This window comes from Bos mutus, chromosome 14 (genome assembly GCF_027580195.1).
Source record: "Bos mutus isolate GX-2022 chromosome 14, NWIPB_WYAK_1.1, whole genome shotgun sequence".
Classification (NCBI taxonomy): domain Eukaryota; kingdom Metazoa; phylum Chordata; class Mammalia; order Artiodactyla; family Bovidae; genus Bos; species Bos mutus.
In genome coordinates, this window is record NC_091630.1 from 70,354,128 (window position 1) to 70,375,926 (window position 21,799).

Consider the following 21,799-nt stretch of genomic DNA (forward strand, 5'->3'; position numbering starts at 1 on the left):
TGGCACATTTCAAATGATGGCGGGAGACAGGCGGTGGAGGGCAGGGTGGAAGCTGGTGGTGAGGGGGGTCCCGCCAGGCGGTGGCCGCAGGGTGGGGAGCAGCAGTGACTCTCGCATCTGCAAGGCAGGCCAGACACCCCCAGGTCTGCAGGTGTAAGCCTCAGGGGCGGGGGCCTGGGGGTCACCGCCAGGCAGCAGGGCCTCGCTTGCCCACCCACAGCAAGTCCAGGCCGGGTGCTCCGTTCCCAGCAGGGTGTGGGCAGTGGGGAGCACCAGCCGGGCCCCCCTCTCGCCCTCTCAGAGCAGGACGCAAGCGTGAGCATCAGGCCATCACAGGGCAGGAGGACCCTCCAGCTGCAGGCAGAGGTCGCGGGTCAGGATGGCCTTGCTGTGAGAGCCGGGGCACAGCCCGTGGCTATGGGTGTGGGGGATGAGCTGGCCAGGCCAGGCCCAGCTGACGGGCATGCAGGCCGCAGATAGCCACTGGGGGACACATTCTCAAGGACCACTTGGGGTGGGTGGGAGTGGGTGGGGAGGCGGGAACGGGAGGCCAGCTGCCCAGGGAGCGAGATTGGCGGGTGAGGCTGGCACGGGGGTGGGGGGAAGAGGCAGGGTATATTCAGGACTGACCCCAAGGCGCCGGGGGCTGGGGTAGCTAGGGGAAACTCAGGTCTCAGCGCAGGGTCAGGACGCACGGCGGAGGCTGTGTTTAGAGGTTGCTGGCTCTGTCTGAAGTAAATGGGCTTGTCCTTTGGGTTTGGTGACACGGGGTCTGGCAGGAGCAGGGTGGGAGGAGCCCGCAGTGAGGAACTGGTGGCCTACAGGGGGTGGGCAGCTCTGGACCTTTCCGAGAGCACATGCGGGGGCACAGCTCTGGCCTAGGGGCTGCGGTCCAATGGGGCAGGCGTGGTCGTGTCCTGGAGGCCCTGGTCTCACGGGGCAGAGACAGCCTCTCTCTGGGAGCTCTGCTCTGAGGGCCCAGCGCCCCCTGCACCCTCGCCTCCACTCAGGCAGGGAGGGGCCGCGGCTCCAGCTCCTTCTCTGGCTCTGGACCTGGGGGCTGGGGTGGAGCAGGTGTCCTCGACCCAGATTCCCCAGGCCTGGGCCCAGGAAGGGGGGCCTGGCTCTGTGACCCAGATATTCCCGTTTCTGAAGCTCAGTGAAGAGGCGGCCAGTGGTCTCCGGCGTGGAGTGGTCGGGGAGAGGGCGTGCAGGGAATGAGCCGCCTGTGTTGTAGAGATGGTAATGGTGTCACAGCAACAGGAGGGATTTCTGTCAGAGGTCGTCGGTGTCTGAGGATGTCTGAGAGGTTTTTTGAAGGAGGAGGGCTGAGTGTGCCTGCACTTTCCCATGTCAGGGTGGGTGTGCCTGGGATGCTGGCGAGGATCCTCCCATCAGGGACCTCTGCCCACCCATCCTGCTCCAGCGGGTCCTCCGCTGTGCCTGGCCCAGACCAGAGAGCTCAGCTAAGGGCCTGGGGAGGGGCCGTACACCATCCTTGAGGGCCCCTTTCAGACTGACCTCTCAGAGCCCAGCGGTTCAGATGCTGTAGGCCTTGTCGGGGGCATGGGCTGATCAGACAGAGAAAACTGTAATCTGGGCCCTTCTGTCGTCATGTTGCGTGGCTTCAGGCAATCACCCCACTTCTCTGAGCTGCGATCTCTGTATCTACACAGCTGAGCTGGGGATCACTGCAGATTACATGACAAAATGCACACAAAGCTATGGATGTTGAGGTGGGGCAGGGGCAAGGAGCGGGTCCCCATCCCTGTGTCGTGTGTCAGGAGCCCAGGCACGTTCCCCCCGGCCCGCTGGAGCCCGGGGGGCCCCGCTGTGGGGAGGCACCAGGGAGCCTGCCCGCAGTCCTGCGGGGTCTGGGCAAGCTGAGCAGCTGCCCGCCTCCGGGCTGCCCACCCCAGTGGCCAGCTCTCTGGACCAGGGTGGATGCCTCCTCGTGTCCTCCATGGTCTGAGGCTGAGCCCATCGGCAGCGGGCAGTGCCCCTCGCCTTCCCCTCCTCTGGGAGGCTGATAAGCTAATTAGTGCCCATGGCAGGAACCCTGTGGGGCCAGCCACCAACCGGGGCTGGCCTTCTCCCAGGAGGTGGCCGGCAGCTGTCAGCCTGGCGCCCAGCAGACCCGCCAGCGCTGCCTGGGAACCTGCCAGGCTGCTGGCCCCCGCCGGCCCAGCTCCCCTCGCCCCAGGCCTGGGGTGCTGTCCTCTCCTGACCCTCCCAACAGCCTTCAGCGGGCAGAAAAGCTGGGGTCAGGGTCCCCGCCTCCACTCAGAGAAGGGCCGAGACAGCGTCCATGCCTGGGCGGTGGAGATTAGAGCTGAGATTTGAACCCGGAATGGCCCGGCTGGCCACAGACTCCAGCTCTTAGGAGCAGGCACGTGGCTGACGTTGTGGACAAGTGTGAGAGATGGAGGTGCTGTCTCCCGGCTGAAACGGCCCCGGGAGGCCACCTCTCCCGAGCCCCCGGGGTCTCAGGACTTCTGGCCTCCACTGTCTTGGCCCTTTGGCGTCTGGTCCGGGGCTTGCATGCGCCACCCCAAGTGTGAGGACAGGGTGCCCCATGGGTGAGAGGGACCGGGGGCAGCTGGGGCTCAGTACTCTGTACCTTTGTCCTGTGTGATGCTGGGGGATGAGGGAGACGGGGTGTGATGGGCCCGGGGCAGCTGAGTGAGGCCTCGATGCCCCTCACCGAGGGGGTGGGAGGACCAGGCTGGACCTCCCAGGAGGCCCACTCTCCAGGACCCCATGCTCCCTTTCCCCATCCTCCATCACCCAGGTCTTCCTTCTGGCCCTGTGGCTATCGAGATCTTCTTTTCCAGAGAAGGAAGGGGAGAAGGATCTCTAGTGAGGCCTAATAGGTTTTGACTTCCACTCGGCTCAGCAGACACTAGTGGGGTTCAGGTGGGCCGAGGCAGGTGGGCTCAGGCAGAGGCGTGGTCGGGAGCCGAAGAGGCAGAAGCCCCCAGGACCCTCCCGTGGCTTTCCTTATGGAGGGCCCCTAAGATGGAAGAGCTTTGGATCCCCCAAACTCTGGCCCCCAGGGCTCGGGCCCCAGTGCCCAAGACAGAGATGTCCCTTCCCCTCCCTGCATTTCAGAGATGAACAGACAGTGTGGGTGGGAGGCATCTTCTGGGGCCACAGAGCCCTGATGCACCCCTCGGAGCTAAGGCCTGGCCTCTGCCTAGCTGTCATCTTGGGCTGCCTCAGTTCTCCTCCTCTGTAAAATGGGGGCAGGTCCCTACCCGTGGGGGAAGTGAAGAGAGAACAGCAGATTCCAGGGCCTCCAGCAGGTCCAGAGCGTGTCCCTCCTCCCCTGGGGCCTGACGCTCAGAAAAGAGATTGTGTAACATCTCAAAAAATCAGCACAAGCTGCTCTGGGTTCCGGGATGCCTGTGGCCGAGCCCTCTGCTTTCCTGAGCGTCCATGTGGGTGTTGGGGAGAAGGGCAGCTGGCTGGGTGCCCCGCGTCATCCTCTGGACTGCCCCCTCCCCACAAACCGAAGCTCGGGCTGGTACCTGATTTCCCAGGTGACGCAGCCAGGAGGTAGCCCAGGGTGGTGGCTTGTATCCAGGTGTCGAGCAGAGGCCCTCTCGGTGTCGGGGTGAGGGGTGGGTCGTGGCTCCCCTGGAGGAGTGCAGGGTGGAGTCACTCACCCCATACAGAAGGGCTGGGATGGGAGAGGCAGACTGAGGCCTTTGAAGGCTCCTTGCAATTCCCAACTGCTTGGGCTGGGGCCGAGGGATCTAGGGCTGGCCGTGGGTAGACCCTGGCCACAGAGACCTGGAATTTTCCCCCGGGGAAGACTCCGGGTCTGAGTTGTGAGCAGGAGGAGAGGGGCTTTTTCGGCCCTAGGGGCAGGAGTCCCCTCCCAGCTGTGGCTCCTGAACCACCGTTTCAGTCTCGGCTCTTCAGGCAGCCTGGAGCCCCCTAGCCTGCAGGTCCAGGGCCCTGGGACGGACACTTGATGGGCACCTTCTGCCTGCGTGCCTGGCTGGATGCTGCCGGACAAGTGGGCCGGCCTGGGGATGGGGAACTTGGATCAACAGCGACTGGTTTGCAGAGTAGCTCAGTCCGGCGCACTGAGGCCCTAGCAAGTGCTCGTTTCAAGGGAACCCGCGCCACCCCGAGCGGCAGACAGCAGGAGGGCCTTGGGTCAGACGCCAGGGGGCACGTTCTGGCCGACGCGGCCCGGCCCCGGGAGGTGGCTGTGGGGGCAGGGCGGCCCCAAGGTCACCAGCGCGACACGAGGCCCGGGGGCGGGCAGCGCAGGGCGCCCCTCACCCCGCCCGGCCCGCGCGCGCACCGCAGGCCGCCGCGGCCCCCGGCTGGCGCCCCGCTCCACGTGCGCCCACGCGCCCCTCCCTGCCCGGCGCTGGGGCGGGGCGCTCTCTGGGCGCAGGGCCAGGGCTCGGCGCCCCGCCGGCCCCGCCGGCCCGCGCTCCCGCGAGTCGCTCTCCCGTGGCTCGGCGGCGGCGGCGGCGGCGGCCATGGGGCGCGGGGCTCCGGGGGCCGGCGGGGCGCGCGCGGCGGCGGGCGCAGGTGCGGGCGCGGGCCGGGGACGCGGGGCCGGGGCGCGGCCGGCCGCCGCTCACGCCGCCCCTGTCTCCCCTCCCCCCGTGTGTCCCGCCCCCAGACCCTCCTCCCCCGCCCCCCCGCAGCTCGGGCCCTGGTCGTGGCGCGGCTGCCGCACGGTGCCCCTCGACGCCCTCCGGACACGCTGCCTCTGTGACCGGCTCTCCACCTTCGCCATCTTAGCCCAGCTCAGCGCCGACGCGGTGAGACCCCGGCCGGGCGCTTGGCGGGCGGGCGGGGGCGCGCGGGGAGGGGGCTTCCGGGGAGGACGGTCGCCGCCAGGGCCGGCGCGGGGAGGGGCGGCTGCACACCGATGCCCCCCGTGGCCCGGCCGAAGAGGCTTGGGCCTCTGGAGAGGGCGGGTGGGAGCCGAGTGGGTGGCGGTGTGGAGTTGGGGACTGGCCCTGAGTCAGGCTGGGGCCCCTGGGAGGGACTGACGGGTGAGTCTTCCGCACTCTCCTTGGGGGCCTAGGACCCTGGAGGGAGCCGGTGCTCAGAGGAGATGGGCAGCCCCCGCCAGGCGCTGGGGTTGCAGGAAGGCATGGCCTGGCAGAGCCAGCCGGGTCGATGCTGTCACTTGGTGAGGGTCCGTGCCCCAGCGGATGGCAGGGTCTTGGCCTGCCCTGTAGAGGAGGGGAGGAGCTGCCACCCTCCTTGGGGGGGTTCCCCACCCACCCCAAATGGACCCTGGTCTTCGGAGGCGCCTTCGTCCCCAGGTAGGGGTCCTGGCTGGAGAGGGTGCTGGGCTTGGCCCAGGCCCGCAGCCCTCCCTCGGAAGGCCCCATCGTCTCAGGGGCCTCCTTTTTGTTCCCATGATCCTTGTGGGGGCTGCCAGTTTCTATGGCGACGGCATCTGGGGCCAGCTCGCTGGCTGGGGCCCTGGGTGCTGGGCCCAGCCAACCGGGGCTGGGGGGCGCTCTTGCCCAGGGCCGAGTTTCAGTCTCTGGACCCAGGAAAGCGGGTACCCAGATAGGGGGTAGGGCCCACTAAGCCCCTGCATAGGGGGTAGGGTCTTTGCTTGTTGAGCCCCCAGGCCTGGCGTGGGAGGGTGCCCAAGGCAGCAGATGTGGAGGACAGACAGGGAGGGGGACACGGATTTGGGGGTGTTCGGGGTAGCTGGCCCTCATCAGATGGGGGTGGCACTGCTCCCCCGTCACAGAACCCTAGTTTCCATGTGGAGGATGGCTCCAGGCCTCTCTGAGAGCAGTCTGCCCCCTCCTTTGTCCTCGGGGACGTGGGGAGGGCGGGCAATGTCAGCCAGGACCCCCTAGAGGGTAGGAGCTGGGTGGGACCTTGGAGATCATTGCCTCTAACTCCTCCATCTACCGGCAGGGAGGTCACGGCGGGGGCAGGTCTGCTCAGGATCTTGGGGCTACGCTGCTGGACCCGGATCTGTGCTCTTGGCCCAGATCCCGGAGTGCCATCCCCCTCAGGCTGTCCCCGTGACGTAACTGTAGGTGTTGCTGTTTCTGGGGCTTGGCCCTGAGGACAGCAGCCAGGGCCTTGCTGGGGGCTTCCTGGAAGAGGTGACTTTCTGCACAGGGAAGCAGCCCACTGTGCTGGGGTTCCCTGGGTCCCCTTGCAGCTTGAGCAGGTGGAGCAGGGCTGCCTTGGGAGCTGCTCTTCTTTGCGGGGCGGGAGGTGCTGGGGGGCTCTGGAGCAGGGTGCGGTGCCCAGATGCCCTCTCCAAGTCTGAGGTGAGGCCCGCAGGAGGTCAGTGCTACTCTAGTCTTGAAACACGGGGCTGTCCCTCACATTTGGCGACCACAGACTGGCCCTTGGTCCCTCTGAGCCTTGGTTTCCTCCCCTGGAAAACGGAAGTGGCCTCTGCTGCTCAGGGTGACTGTGAGGGCTGTGCCGGTTGACAGGGACCTTCCTGGGCCAGGCCTGCAGCAGGCAGGCCCCCGCATCCTGAAAGGGTGGTCTCCTGCCGAGCCCGGGGCCGCCCAGCAGAGAGTGTTAGGTGAGGGGCAGGTGGGTGGCTGACGCTGGTGGAGCTTGGGGATGAGCATGAGGCCCAAGGGGCCTTTCTAGGAAGATCTGGCCTGGCACTGGCTCTCCCGAGGGTGAATGGACAGGGCCCTGCACCAGTGTGCACAGGCGAGCACATAGCTGTGGTCTGTGAAGGGGTCTAGGCTGTGCCTGGGTCCGGGGTCGGGCGGGGGGGGGCGGGAAGCAGCCACAGTCAGAGGGGCTTGCAGCGGCCTGGTCTGCATATAGGCGGGGACACCCGTGGGGACACCCTGTCCCCACGTCCCAGAAGAGGCAGCCGAATCCGGGAGTATGGGAGCTCTGAGCAGCCACAGAGCCACCCTTCGGCCATGGACCAAGGGCAGGCTGCCGGGCCTCCGTGAGCCTCATGGTCCTCCTCTGTCAGATGGCAGAGTAGTGGGCTGGGGCATGTGCTGCAGCCCTGAAGGCCTGGGCGTGGCTCAGAGGGGCGTCCCACCTCGTGCTCAGCTGCCATCAGAACCTTCGCCACTCTCCTGTCTTTTCCCAGCCGGCTCCGGCCCCAGTGAGGGCAGCCCCAGAGGTGCTGATGGGGAAGGGCTGAGAGCGAGAGGGAGGCTGTTTCGGGCAGCCCACCCCTCTGTGTGCCCGGGGCTGGGCCCTCAGGGGGCACGATGTCTACTGGAGAGACAGCTCAGGTGGAGAGAGGGCCTCTCTGGAGGCTCTGTACCAGCCTCCTTCCTTCCCGGGGGTGGGTGGCTCGGGACACGGGCAAGAGAGGAGGCACGGAGCAGAGCCCTGAGGGGTGAACGGGAGTTCACAGCGGCTCCAGGGTTGGGGGGAGTGACGGTGGCCCCTGAGAGGCTGAGAAAGGCAGAGATGAGCAGGAGGCAGGGGAGGGGGCTGGGTCTGGAGGGCCTGCCCGACGGGGGCAGGGGCTCTAGCAAGGAGTGTCACGCTGAGGTCAGTGGAGCTGGGCGGTGAGAAAGGAGGTGAGAGGGTTGGGGTCCTACAGGGGTCCCACCAGCGTGGCAGAACGACCCAGCCGGCAGGGGGTGGTGGCAGCGGGGAGCTGGGCCGTGGGGGTGGGTGCTGCCTGCCGGCACCCACGGAGTGGAGGTTGTGCGCTGTGTGTGGAGTCCGTCTGAGCCTGCGGAGGCTGTGCTCCTAGGGTGCAGAGCGGTCTTGGGGCTGGAGTCCAGAGCAAGGGCCACACAGAGGACGGAAGAGAAGGGGTGCTGTAGTCACACCCCGGGAGCCAGGGAGGGCTTAGATCCTGGGGGGAAGGAAGCAAAGGGAGACAAGACCCTGGCATCCCCCCAACCCCAGCCCTACCTGCAGCTGGAGTGTCAAGTCCTGGCTCCGTGGCCTGTGCCAGGCTGTGACCACAGGAAGGTTGAGTAACTGCTCTGAGTCACATCTGAGGGGGCGAGGCTGGGTGGGGACCGAACCTGGCGAGGTACTGGCGGGGTCCACACAGCCTGGCATGTGCTAAACGGTCTGCAGGGCACAGTGGCTGGTGGCGTCGCTTCTGGGATGCGCCCGGAGCTGTGCGGCCAGGATCATGGCTCAGCATGTGACCAGGAGCAGGAATCAGTCAGTGCTGGAGTCAGGGCTCGTCTGTGTGAGGGCTGTGAGCCACGTGCGGTGCTGGAGTGGAGCTAGGTTAAGGACAGGGCCTTAGGACAGAAGTTCAGGGCACGTAAGGTGTGTGATGGTTTGGGAGAAGACGCGTGGCAGAAACTGACAGTAACCGTGTGAACCACAAAGGAGTAAAAGCCTGGGTGTGGGGTGGGAGGGGCCGGGGCCCTGCAGAGGCTCAAGGCAAGAGGATGGGCGGACAGATGAGGCACCAGTTCAGAGTAATTGTCCAGTCCTCACTGTGAGGAGCGCGGGAAGTGTTAGTCGCTCGGTCGTGTCCTACTCTTTGCACCCCCATGGACTGTAGCCCACCAGGCTCTTCTGTCCATGGGATTCTCCAGACAAGATTGCTGGAGTGGGCTGCCATTCCCTTCTCCAGGGGATCTTCCCGACCCAGGGATGAAACCCAGGTCTCCTGCACTGCGGGCAGATTCTTTGCTATCTGAGCCACTGGGGAGATGACAGCTAAGCTGAGAGAAGAGCTGACCATGTGGAGGGCAGGGAAAGAGCACTGGGGTAGGACCAGCCTGTGCAAAGGCCCTGGGGCGGCATGCAGCTTGGCTAGGGAGTCCGTCTCTGGCAGGAGGCTGGCCTGCGTCTGCCTGCTCTCTGTGTGGACTGAGGCCCATCTCTCACATTTGAGGTCTCCGGTCCAGCCCTCCCAGCAAGACCTTGAGATCCCTGACACCCCTGTCCACCGCTCTGTCACCTGTCCCTTCTCCACACTGTTGAGAACCTGCAGGGTTAGGGCTGTCAGAAGCGACGGGTGAGCCAGGCAGAGAGGAGGAGAAGGGCACGGGCGGGCAGGTGGGCAGCCGGCGGACGTGTGGCTGCCAGGCCTGACGGGGGCAGATGGAGGCAGATGGCCACGGAGGTTGGGGCCAGAGCGGCCTAGGAGTGGACCTGAGCCACTTGTTCGGCCACCCGTGACTTGTGTGGCTGACCAGGGCCCCAAGGTTGCCCAGCGAGTTCAGGGGCACTGGCTGGAGCCCAAAGTGCCCCTTCCCCAGGGCCCTCCAGCTCCCTGTGTGGAAACGCAGGAGCTGGTTCCAGAGCCTCACCCGGGCCAGCCCCCGGGGACAGCGGATGGCCTGGCTGACCTTGAACGACTTTCTCAATTTTCCAGGAGCCTGCCTGCCCGGGCTCCGTTCATGCAGCCAGTCACATTGACCGCCTGTCCGTGCTGGGCCTGGCGGAGGGGGGCTCCCGGATGTGAGGACAGCAGGCTCGGGGGACAGACAGGCACCCCCAGCAGTGGCTCGGGGCGTGGACAGCAGCCCTGGTGGGGGGAAGGGCTGTCCGGCCGCGGATGGAGCGGGTAGGAGCAGCTGCGCCCAGTGGGTGGGCCCTGGGGTGCCTGTGCAGCAGCCCCCAGACCATGGACTCCCGAGGAGGGTGAACAGTCCCATCTTGGGGCACGAAGGGCTGCTGTGTCTTCAGGAGGCGACCTGGAGGCTCGCTCTGCATGTGCAGGGTCAGCAACGTGCCACCCAGGTTAGACTTGGGCCGGGCCACAGAGGGGTCAGCTCTGCGGGAGGGGCCACCAGACTCCCCTTGTCCTCTGGCCCCTCCCCCTGGCCCCTCCCCAGCTCCAGGACTCACCCCTCCTTCCTCTGAGGGGAGTCGGGTGGGAGGGGCTGCAGGGCCCCCAGTTTGTCTCTGGGTTCCGGATGTAGAGGAACCAAGATCTTTCCTCAGCAAGCATCCGTGGGCCTCCCGCTTTGGGGTCACGCTCACACGGGCTACACACGGAAGCATGGGAATGGCCCGGCCGGAGCTCAGGGCTGCCCTGGGCCCCCTGGGAGGGGACGAGCCGAGACCAGAGGGCCCTGAGGCGCGTCTGGGCGGACGGAGCAGCGGGGCCAGGCTTGGAGTCTGGGGGCGAACTCGGGGTGCCCAGCGTGGGGGCGGTCTCACATGGAGGTGGTGTGGGCCTCTGAGGGCAGCTGCTGTTTGCAGAGCCCCGGGGTGGGCCAGGGTGGAGGGCTGGGGTCTGTGGCGGGTATTGAGAGGCCACGGCTGCCCCCTAGAGCCGGGTCCCTGCCCTTGGCTGGTGCTGCAGAGCCACAGGGTCAGGGACAGCTGCCTTGGTGAACTCACCTGTGATGCGGGGGGACCCTTCCTGAAATGGGGCGGGCGCTGTGGCTGGCTTGCCACACGATTATACCAGTGGGGACACAAAGACCCGCCGGAGACGAGACCCCGCCCCAGGGACTGCCTGGGGCACTGCGGGAGGGCGGCTGAGGGCTGCTGGACGCGGGGCTCCTGGAGGTGCGGGGGGCAGGCTCCCCTGGCGTCCCCCGCAGGCCTGCCCGCCCCTCACTCTGTTCTCTGTCCCCCCCGGGACCCACAGAGCATGGAGAAGGTGGCCACGCCGTCGGTGACGCTCATCGTGGGCTGCGGCGTGTCGTCCCTGACCCTGCTCATGCTGATCATCATCTACGTCTCCGTGTGGAGGTGACCGCGGGGGGGTCCCCGGGAGGGGTGACTTGGGGATCCCCGGGAGGGGTGACTACGGGGGGTTCCCCGGGAGGTGTGGACGGGGTAACTGCAGTTGCCTTACTCGTCCTCCCATCGGGGAGGTGGCACCCCCTGCAGGTAGGGGTGGAGCGGTGCGGACTGTCCCCAGGAAGGATGACTGCGCTCCGTGCAGGGGCGGTCCCCAGGAAGGGGTGGCTGGGGCTGCCTTACCCCTTCTCCCATCGGGGCGGCCGTGGGCTGGGAGCCCAGAGCCGTCCTTCCCTCTCACCTTCCCAGTTGGGACCATCCATCACCTCTGTCATCACCCCCAGCCCTCCTGACTGCAGTCCCCTGGATGCTGGTGGGCAGCGGGGGGGCGCAGGGGCAGCCCAGAGCGCCGGGCCTTCCTGCTCCTGCCCAGCCAAGTGCCCACAGGCCTCTCACAGAGGCTCCTTGCTCCCTCCCACCCTCTGAGTGGGACCCGCCCAGCTGAGCACCCTGTCCCATGACTGCTGGGCCCCAAGACCCCGACTTCCGTGTCTGTGGTCTGTCGTCACCTGGATGTGCCAGGCCACTCCCTGAGCCTGGGTGCATGTGTCCAGTGGGAGCCTCTGCCGGCCCTCTGCCCCAGGCTGCAAAGCCTCCCCACCACGGACCCCTGCACCCGGGTGCTGTCTGACCGGTGTTAGTCCCTGGGTCCCCAGGGGTGGGGCAGTGTGGGGGCGACCCCGTCCAGCCATCAGCAGCCCTGGGCTGGGGGCGTGTGTGTGCAGACTCCCTTTCCAGTGGGCCCTGAGGGGCAGGGGTTGGGACTGTGGGTCACCAAGGATCAACCCAAGGTTGCCCCACCCACTGGGTCCAGCCCGATCCCCAGTGTGTGGGCTCCAAGGGCAGCATGACCGCAGCTGAGGCCCACGAGGAGGGGTCGATGCAGCCATGGGGTGGAGTGGGGGGCGTGCCTTCCTGCCCCGCCCCCGCCCCCTCCTGCCCAAGGGCAGAGGCACCAGTGACCCAGCAGCCCCTCCTCGGACGTCTGCCCTGACCCACCGTGGGCCTGCTTGGCCCCCCAGCCCAGACCCTCCCCTGCGGCCGCTGTGGTTTGCAAAGCACCTCCTTCCGCGTGTGGGGTGGTCAGGACCCCGTGGCCCCTGCCGAGTCGGTGATGCGAGGAGCAGTGCGGGTGCGGTGGAGGCCAGGGCCCCGCAGGGAGGAGGCGGCCCGGCCTTAGTGGCAGCGCCCAGCTCCTGAGGAGCTGAGGCCCTGTTGGGCATGGAGCACGCCACCCGCCCTCACCCACAGGTACATCCGCTCAGAGCGCTCCGTCATCCTCATCAACTTCTGCCTGTCCATCATCTCCTCCAACGCGCTCATCCTCATCGGGCAGACCCAGACCCGCAACAAGGTGAGCGGCCTCCTCTGTGCCCCGGGTCGCGTCGGTGATGGGGAGGCTCCGCAGCAGGGCCCCAGGCCCTGGGGCGCTTGAGGCGGGGGCAGACCCCTGCAGACCCCTCACTGTTCTGGCTGCGGCAGCCCCACGGCTCAGCCTGGAGGGGCTGTCACCTGGCCAGGCGTGGGGACTGGGTGTCTAGAGTCTCCAGGGGGACTAGTGCTCTGCAATGACTGACTCAAGCTCCAGCACGCTGGCCCAGCGTCGGGCCCAGGCCCCCCAAGCCTGTCTGTGCCTTGTGATGTGGTCTCAGAGTCGCCAGCTGATGAGCGGGTGGGCTCGGGCCAGGGCTCTTGGGTGGGCTCCCGCGGCCTCCGAGGTGTCTGCAAGTGGGCGGGGAAGCCAGGGAGAGGGGTGTCTGTCCCTGGCAGCTTGGGAGTTGGGTCGGGCAAGCACGCCCCAGGGCCTCAGTGCGCACAGCCTGTCTCCAGCGGTGGGGCAGGTGGACCCTGGGTGGCGTCCTGCCTGGGGACTCGACCGGGTCGCGGCGTGGGCACGGGGCCGGTGAGCCAGCGCCTGCCCGCCGCCTGCCCTCGCAGGCCGTGTGCACGCTGGTCGCCGCCTTCCTGCACTTCTTCTTCCTGTCCTCCTTCTGCTGGGTGTTGACCGAGGCCTGGCAGTCCTACATGGCCGTGACTGGCCGCCTGCGGAACCGCCTCGTCCGCAAGCGCTTCCTGTGCCTGGGCTGGGGTGAGCACTGCAGGGCAGCGGGGTGCCCCACTCGGCCCCCTCCTCGTCCCCCCTCACCCTCCGCCTCCAGTGGCCCCTCCAGCCTCCGCCTCCAGGGGGTCACCTGGCTCTGTCTGAGTGCCAGGTGAGAAATAACCTGGTGGTATGAGTATATCCCAGGCAATGTCCGGGATAAACTTACGATGGGAAATGTTTCCTTCCTTATCTGAAGTCCAGAGGTGGCTGGGCATCCGGCTTTACTTGCTGGCCTGGCAGCCCTCGCCCATTTCTGTGGGTTCTCGTCCTGGTCCACCTCGTGTCCCCTCTCTCACGTGCTCACTGTCACCTTCTGTTCAGGGGCTTCAGAGGCGCCCCAATCCCCTCCCCTCGCCCACCTGCAGAGTTGGGCCTTAGACGGTGGGGGTCCGCCCGACACCTTCTCTTTCTGCTCTTGTAGGGCTCCCTGCGCTGGTCGTGGCTATTTCCGTGGGATTTACCAAGGCCAGAGGGTACAGCACCATGAACTAGTGAGTTGGGGCGGGGTGGGACGTGGTGGAGGCCGCGCGGCTCCCCCAGACCCTCCCACCACCCTGGAAGGTGAGGGCTGGCTGGGCACCTGTCTCAGAGCTGAGAATGCCAAGGCGTGGCGCGAGCGGGGGCCCTGGGAGCTGGAGGCCAGGCCCAGGGGTAGCCCTCTGGCCCCTGTCTGCCGGCTCCTCCTCATGGTGGGCAGCAGGCTCAAGAGAAACAGGCCCCAGGTGGTAGGAGCCCCCGTGTCCTCAGCTGCTTAGCCCCCCAGAGCTTCCGTTCCCGTCTGCATGACAAAGGGCCCAGGTCTTCAGGAGTCTATATGACCCCTGCAGCTTCCCTGGTGGCTCAGACGGTAAAGAATCTGCCTGCAATGCAGGAAACCTGGGTTCGATCCCTGGGTTGGGAAGATCTCCTGGAGAAGGGCATGGCAACCCATTCCAGTATTCTTGGAGAAGCTCATGGACAGGGGAGCCTGGTGGACTACAGTCCATGGTTTGCAGCGAGTCGGACACGACTGAGCGACTCAGCACAGCGCATGTCCCCTAGTTGCGGGGGCGGGGAGGCGCGGGGTGGAACGTGGCGGGGCTGCCTCATGGATGAAGTCACTGAGGCCTTGAAGGCTCAGCCAGCCCAGGTCCAGGGGCCTTAAATGCCAAACCAGGATGCCGTGTGGCTTCCTAGGGTGTGGGGCGAAGAACTGAGGCCTGGGGGGCCGTGGCTGTGGATGTGGGGAGGAAGAGGGCAGCGACGGGCAGAAGGAGGGGCTGCACAGGCCTGGCTCCCTGGGGAGCCCAGGGGGCCGGGACGTGACCAGGCCCTGGGGCAGGCATCCCCTGCACTTGACTGGGGACCCTGGCGGGGGTGGGGGCTGTGAGTACCGGGAAGGAAACATGGACACTGACCCCACAGCTGAGAAGAAGGAACACCAGTCTACCCGGCTTGGGGCCAGATCAGGCGGAAGTGGGATGTCGCAGTGGGGTTCTGAAGGGTGAAGACGAGTGTGTTTGGCAGATAGCATGGAAGCTCAGGGCAGATGAAACAGAACGTGGGGGAAGAAGAGCAGCCCTCCCTGGGCTCAGGGCTCCTGGGGGCCCCCCAGCTGGTGTCCAGGAGACTTAGGGAGATAAGTGTGGTGGCGAAGAGGGCTCAGGTCCTCCCGTGAGCAGGAGGCCTGATGCTGAGGCTTCGGGCCTGCTTGGGTTGAGCGGGCAGGAAGAACTCCAGGCCAGGGACCCAGCCTAACATTGTAGCATGATGCCAAGAGAAAGGGTCGGCACATGAGGTCGGGGAGGGTCTGCGGGGCGAGGTGGGGAGCCCAGGCCTGGGGGAGAGTCGGGGGAGGGGGACCGTCAGGGCTCCCGGAACCCTGTGCTCTGGACCGATTCCACCCATGAACTTCACTTGTCCGCCGCCTGGGGGCTCCCTCGAGTTGCGAAGCCAAAGAATTAATCCTGCGCAGTGTCCCCGCTTGCTCCTGCCCTTCTGGGCTTTGCACCTGCCCGCCGGGAAGCTGGTGGGGTCCAGCCTGTGCCTGGGTGGGGTCGTGTCTGGCCACTAACCAGCCTGCCTCCCTCCCCCAGCTGCTGGCTCTCCCTGGAGGGGGGACTGCTGTACGCCTTCGTGGGACCGGCCGCGGCCGTTGTGCTGGTAGGGACCCCCGCCCCTCGCCTCCCCTCGGGCCGGGCCTCCAGTTGCGTCTGCTTCCCTATCGGGGTCGCCCCCGTCACCAGGGGCCGGCGGGGCCCACAGAGCAGCTGGGGCACAGAGGCTGGGCCAGCGGCCTCCTGTGTCTCTGGGTGCAGCTTGCCTGGTGGCTGTGTAGCGGCCGTGTACCTGTCGGGAGGCCTGTGCGGGTGTGTGACCGTGAGGGGATGGTGGGCAGACAGATGGCCAGGCCAGCAGAGATGCCACCCACCGGGGTTTTTTTCTTCGACTGGTCATTCACTGGAGGAAGGAAGCCCCTTCCCTTGCCCCCACTCCTCCCGGCACTTCCTTTCTGCGGTTCCTCTCCCATTTGGTGAGGATGGCAGTGCCCCGCGCACACAGGGTTACCATCCCTGGGTCACCGGTGAGCAGGGAGAGACTGGAGATCTGAGCCCATCTCGCCCTCCTCTCCCACCTGCCCCCAGGAAAGGGCATCGCTCTGCAGGGTCCTGCTCGCCGTGCTGGGCCTCACTGCCTCATTGTCAGACCTGAGCCAGGCTGGGGGCGCAGACTGGACTTGGAGAGGAAAGTGAGGCCCAAGGCACCCAGGGGAGGCTGAGCCTGCAAGGGATGGGAGATGGGGGAGCCAGAGGGCAGACGGAGTTGGTAGGCAGGATCCGTGGGCGGCCCCCAGGCCCCTGCCCCCAGCCCCAGCCCGCCTGCTCCTTTAGTCTGGAAGACTGGTAGGGAGGGAGGCCCCATGCTCTGCATTTCAGTGCTACTAGTCAGTGGGCTGGGCCTCCTAAGGGCCCGGGGAGGGGGGTTGTCAAAGGCAGGAGTCCCCCACATCCCTTCCCACTGTGCAAGGAGGGCAGGCATGGTCCTGGTCCTGACCCGCTGTGCACTGCTGCCTGGGGCCCCTCCTGTAACATGGGCTGGTTGTTCGGTTGCTCACACGTGTCCGACTCTTTGTGATCCTGTATGGACTGCAGCACGCCAGGCTTCCCTGTCCTTCACCATCTCCCGGAGTGTGCTCAAACACATGTCCGTTGATTGGTGATGCCACCCAACCATTTCATTTTCGGTCGTCCCCTTTTCCTCCTGCCTTCAGTCTTTCCCAGCCTGAGGGTCTTTTCCACATGTAACACGGGCACACGCAGGTAAAGGAGGACACAGAGCCGCTGCAGGCAGGGTGGTGGCCGCTGGTGTCCTGCCCGCCCCGCCCCAGCCATGGCAGAAAACGAGGTCACCCAGGAAAGCCGCTGTCAGCCAGAGGACAGGAGGCAGGGACAGGCCTGCCGCTGTGTGTGCGGCCATGAGCGCTTGGAGCTGAGGGGGCCCAGGGAGTCGGCCTTCCCAGACCTCTGGGCCGAGGGTCACGGGTCCAGGGACCTCTGGAATCCCAGGGTCTCTGAGATGCAGAAACCTGGCTAGGGGTCAAGCAGCCTCTGCAGAGTGGAAGCCTGAGGGGAGGGCATTCCGGGGAGAGGGGAGACCAGGGCCTGGTGGCCGGTGGGGACGCTGGGGACAGCCTGTCTCTGTCGCAGACGGCAGTGTGAGCAGTAGAACGAGACTCGCCTCGGCTCCCAGAAGCACTTCGCGGGGCAGGTGCCCAGTGGTAGCAGGTTCAGAGAAGACCTGTGGGGCGGCGGTCCTGAATTAAGGTCTCTGAAGGACTGCCCCGTGTGGAGAGCAGTGTGGCCCCAGGCGGAGCCAGGATGGGCTGTCCCGAGACGGCGTCAGGTCGGGCTCGAGCTGGGCGAGCTCGTTCGTGGGACGCACATGAGTTGCCAGGACACTAAGGATGGGGGCGCAGGGTGAGCCTGGGCATGGCAGCAGCTGGACTGGTGGTCACCTGCGGGCCCTTCTGTGGTCTGCGCAGGACAGATGCCCCGCGGGGCGTTACAGCCAGCCTACTTGCGTGCTTGACCGCTCCGGGCAGGGGCTGATTTGCTCCTACCCCAGCCTGACCTCTAGACTCCATCCCAGATGGACTCCTGGCTTCACAAACTGCTGTTGATCCAAGGAGGGGTGGCAATGGGCCTGGGGACCCATCACATGGGAGATTTGGGGGTCTGGCAGGACCATGTGGGGTGGAGAACCCCCGCTAGGGACTGGGGCTCCAGGAGAGGACGACAGGGCAAAGGGACCAGAGTTTGGGTGGAGCTGGTAGCTCCCCGTCCCTGGGGGACTTTGCATCCTCCCCAGAGCTCCTCTCCTCACCCGCGGGGGGCCGTGCGACGTCCCGTGCTGCCCGGGGCTGGAGGCCGCCCCAGTGCCCCTGGGGCACCCCCCCACACCCACGTCCCCCCGTCCTGCAGGTGAACATGGTCATCGGGATCCTGGTGTTCAACAAGCTCGTGTCCAAGGACGGCATCACGGACAAGAAGCTGAAGGAGCGGGCAGGGTAGGACTGGGCAGCCGCGCCCCCCCCTTTGAGGCGGGATGACCCGGAGCCCCTGCCCCCACCAAGTGGGTCGGGAGATGGAGGCACGGAGCCCCTGACAGAGCAGGGGCTTCACGAGTTCTCAGAGGCCATGAGACTGACTGCTTCCCAAGACCCCAGGCCCACAGGGTGGAGGCGGCGCGCCTAGCCTCTCCCTGCCCCTCTGTGGTCGGCTGGCCCTGAACTGGCACAGCGCCCCATCCTTGCAGTGCCTTCAGCATGGGGAGGGTGCGGGGCCAGGTGGGATGCTCCTCCTGCCTGGGGAGCCAGCCCCAAGAGGGTGGCGCCGGGACAGGCCCGCGGTGCTTGGGCAGGCGGTGCCCAGGGGCTGCAGTGCCCAACCTGGGCAGAGGCACGTGGGGCTGGGGCGATGCTCCTCCAGCTGTAGGGGCCGGGAGCCCCCTGGGGTCACGGACGGGGCCTGTCCCGCCCGAGCGCCGAGCCCTCCTCGCCTCGCCTCTGCCCTGGCCAGTGTCTGTGCGGGGTCCACGCCCCTCCCCACCCCACTCTGTGTCAGTCCTGCCTGGTCTGCGTCTCTCTGTCTCTCTCCCTCGCCTCATCCTGCTCTTGCATTCCCCGTGAACAGAGGTTCAGGAGCCCTTCCCCATGGGCCCCTGGCGGGCTCTGTCCCGGTTAGAAACCTGCTCTGGGGGAGGCGTGTGACCCTGGGAGCCCGCGGGGGCTGGGAGCCAGCCGGCCTGGCTGTGGGCCTGGGCCCTGCGCGGCCTGGGCCTCTGCTCTGAGTCTGCGAAGTGGGGGCTTCGAAGCGTCAGCCACGCTTGCTCTGGGAACGGTGTAGCACGGGCCAGGACGGCGGCGAGGCTGGGGGCCAGGGCGGCGGCGAGGCTGGGCCCGTCCGCCCGTGGCGCTGTCCTCTTTGTCTCCTGCGGTGACTCCGTGAGGCAGGGTCTGCAGTCCTGCTCCCATCTCACAGCAGCGCAGACCGAGCCTGAGGTTGGGGGGTGGCGCGGGGGCAGGGGGCAGGTGGAGCAGGGCTGGAGTCAGTTGGGCCTCCCCCGGGTGCAGTGGTGCCAGGGCTCAAAAGCCCAGCTGGACTCACCTGTGGGCCTGACTCCAGCACCCCGCCTGCTCAGTGCCAGCCGGGGGGCCGCTGCCCAGGTAGCTCATAGGTGCCCCGGGACCATCGAGCGAATCCCTCTGTCTCTGGCTGGGGCAGTGCCTGGTCCTGCCGGATGTGCGGGACCTGAGGGCAGGGACCGTGGCCTCGTCCAGGTGCCCCGCTGCTTGGTGTGAATGTGGGCAGCTCGCGTCACGCTGTGCTGAATGTGGGTGTACATGGGCCCGGGCCGGCCCTGCCTTGCGGTCAGCCGCACCCAGCCTCAAAGCCCACACTCGGCTCTCCCTGCCACCTAGCAGGTCCAGGACCCCGGGTGGAAAGAGACCCAGGGACCTCTGGTCCCCATCCTCACCCATGCCCTGGAGCCTCGCCCCCCCGGACCCCGTCCCCCAACCTGGGGAGGCTTGGGCTGGACGCCCTCTGATTAGTTTTGGGGCTTCACCCCTCCTGCTCCCCTTGCCTGTTTCCGTGAGAACAGTTTTGCTCTCGTTTCAGTCTGTTAATTTCACTCGCAGTCAGCTGCCCCGGGCCCCACCTCAGGTGCCCCCCAAAATGTGCCAAGTGTGCAGCCCTCTCTGAGGCTGACGCCGCCTCTGAAGCCGCGAGTCACGCCATGTCAGTGCCACCGCTCGCCCGCGCGCGGGCTCTGCGCCAGCGTCACGTCTCGTTCGCGTTACGCTTTCTCTGTCCTTCGTGTCGTCTCTGCTGTCCCCTCTGGGCCTCGGCAGCCCCCCAGTCTCCTCATGCTGCGGTCCCGCGGTCCCTGCCCGGCCCGTCTTCTCCCTTCCCGTCCTCCAGGGCCTCGGGGAACCAGCCAGGCCCGAGGGCAGGGAGCCGGGCTGGGCCTCTGGCTGTGAGAACACGGTCTGCTGGTGGCCGTCGTCAGGGTGTGGTCATGCTGGGGTCACCGTGCTCCGCGTGAGTGTGGCGGAGTGTGGGAGGAGTTGTTTGTTGGTCGGGAGTTGCAGTGTGTGAGAGGCCGCCACACCTGTGGAAACTGGGTGTGTTGGGGCAGCTGGCCTGTTCGCTGACCCCAGCCGCCTCCAGGGGCCACAAGCAGGGCAGGGGCAGTGCAGCCTGGGGGCTTAGATGACCCAGGAGTGTCTGGTCATCTGGTCCCCAGAGACAGAGGTCCCCGGGACCCTCCTGGGGAGAGCCCGCCTGGCCTCTGGACACTCGGGGTGGAGACGCAGCATCCTCTGGAGGGGGATGGGCTGCTCCTCCGTGCTGGGGTCCACAGCCCGGACACCTGGGGCTCAGCTGAGCCCCTCCGTTGTTCTGCAGGCAGGCAGGCCCGTGGGGCGGAAGACAGCTTCAGCTGTGACTCGGGCTGTGCTGAGAGGCTGTCCTCGGAGCCCTGGGGGACGTACTGGGCAGGTCGCACGGGAGGTCAGTGGCAGTGGGCCTGCCCAGCCCCGTTCACGCCCAGACCCCTTCCCCAGGGGCATCTTACTTTCCCACAGGGGCGGCTATGCACCTGCCCCTCCTCCTGCCCAGCGGTCACACCTGGACCTGCACGCCCACCCCCCACACACCCCTCCCACCCTCCGCCGGCTGCGAGGCAGAAACGCTTCAGAAGCTGCAGAGGATGGACTGCAGGCATCTGAGTAATTTACGGGTCCCCAGGCCCCGGCCATCTGCCAGCCGGCTGCAGCACCTGGCTGTCAGCGCCAGGCCTCGGGCCCGGGAGACGGTGACTCAAAGCAGGATGAGGCGTTTCGATGGGGGAGGCCCGGGCCCTCTTGCTCGGATCATGAAGGGGTGGCTGGGCCTGGGGTCCAGCTTGAGAGGGCCTGCCGTGGAAGAGAGGAGGCAGACGGCGGGGCCCTGCCCACCCTGGGGTTAGACAGGCCCAGGCCGGGACGGGGCCGCATCATGGGCTCTGAGGCGCCGGGCCAGATGTGGGCACGGCAGGCAGGCGCAGAGGGTTACACAGCCTGCGGTGCAGGTGCCCGGCCCGGAGGCTTCCGCCTGGCCCCCTTGTTCTCAGCGCCAGTGGTCTGGGGGGCCTGTGAGACGACAAGAGAGGCCAAGTCTAGCTCTGGAGGCCCGCCGTGTCCAGGGAATGTGCCCCAGGGTGGGGGGCCGTCCCTAGGGTGGCCTTAGGGGATCCCCTGGGAGGAGACACGGGGCTGGCCCTGAGGTGGGGACCCGGGCCCTTGAGACGGCCGGGCAGGGCAGAGGGGGGACGTGGAGGCCCGGGGAGGCAGGTGTGGCCGGCGTGCCCTGTCCGGGTGGATGAGGGCAGTTGTCCCATGGGGCTGGGCCCCTCAAGGGTGGTCCGTTGCAGGGGTGGTGCAGCCTTGGTGGGATCTCACCGAGCTGTCTGGAGGCCCCGCCAGCTTGGGGCTCGGGGACCTAAGGGGACCCCAGCCTTTCTCCCACCAGCTCCCCCCGTGGCCACCCGCAGCCCTGCCCCACCTGCTCCTGGGGGGAGAGTCCCGCCGGAGCCCCCTGCGGGCAGTCACCGGCCCAGGGCAGAGCCCACCCTGGCTGCGGTCCTTGGGCCCGGCGGCCCCGAGAGTGGCAGTAGTGGCGAGACAGGCGTCAGGCAGGCGTCCTCACCCTGCACCCAGGACCTGCCGGCGTCCTCACACTGCACCCAGGACCTGCAGGCATCCTCACACTGCACCCAGGACCTGCCGGAGCACTTTCTGTCCCCACACAGCCTGCTGACTCACAGTGTCCCCACTGTGGGGACGAGGAGACAGTCCAGAGTGGCCTCCCGTGTAGCCCATGGGGGTGCAGAGGGTATGGGAGTGCAGAGGGTGATGCCTGCCTCAGAGGTGCTCCTGGAGGACTTCCTGGAGGAAGGGGCAAAGGCTTCAGAGTAGGGTAGCTGCTCCCCTGGGGAGGGCAGAGCAGGGCCCGCCAAGAGGGGGACGCGCCTGTCGTTTCTGTTCCTGTCTGTCTGTTCTGTGCCTTCCCCATATGGCCCTGTCTGTCTGTCGTCTGTCTTCTTTCCTTGTAGGTCTGCTCCTTCCTTCTCCCTGAGGGGTCCTCTGGTCCCCCCACCCCTGACCCCACTGACCCCAACCCTGTCTCTCTGTTCAGTGCTCAGAGGCCTGGCCAGACGCCCTCCCCTGCGGCCCTCCTGCAGTCCTGGCCCTGGGCCTCTGGCTGGGGCCGGGGGCCCTGGGAGGAGACCCCTTCTCCCCCAGCTCACCCCTCCCTGCAGCGTGCGTGTCTCCCTCCTGGGGCCTCCGGGATGGTCAAGCACCTGCATCTTCCAGAGACCCGTCCCCCAGCCCTCACTGCCACCCAGCCGCTTGGGACCCCTGTCCCATGTCCCCAGCTGCCCCGCGAGCCCCCAGCTGAGGGTGTTGCTGGCAAAGTCGGCTCCCCA

At 67.0% G+C, this 21,799-nt stretch overlaps 1 protein-coding gene across 2 annotated transcripts in view; it reads left to right on the top strand.

Moving 5' to 3' along the window:
• The window catches only part of ADGRB1 (adhesion G protein-coupled receptor B1), a 77,645-nt gene that overhangs the window by 45,752 nt on the left and 10,094 nt on the right, over positions 1-21,799 (top strand). For both annotated transcript variants that reach the window (XM_070382692.1, XM_070382691.1), the window contains 7 exons: positions 4,649-4,790; positions 10,532-10,635; positions 11,938-12,040; positions 12,625-12,775; positions 13,212-13,281; positions 14,866-14,932; positions 17,251-17,336. In XM_070382692.1, coding sequence (XP_070238793.1) covers positions 4,649-4,790; positions 10,532-10,635; positions 11,938-12,040; positions 12,625-12,775; positions 13,212-13,281; positions 14,866-14,932; positions 17,251-17,336 — 723 coding nt within the window. The remainder of the gene's footprint in view (positions 1-4,648; positions 4,791-10,531; positions 10,636-11,937; positions 12,041-12,624; positions 12,776-13,211; positions 13,282-14,865; positions 14,933-17,250; positions 17,337-21,799) is intronic.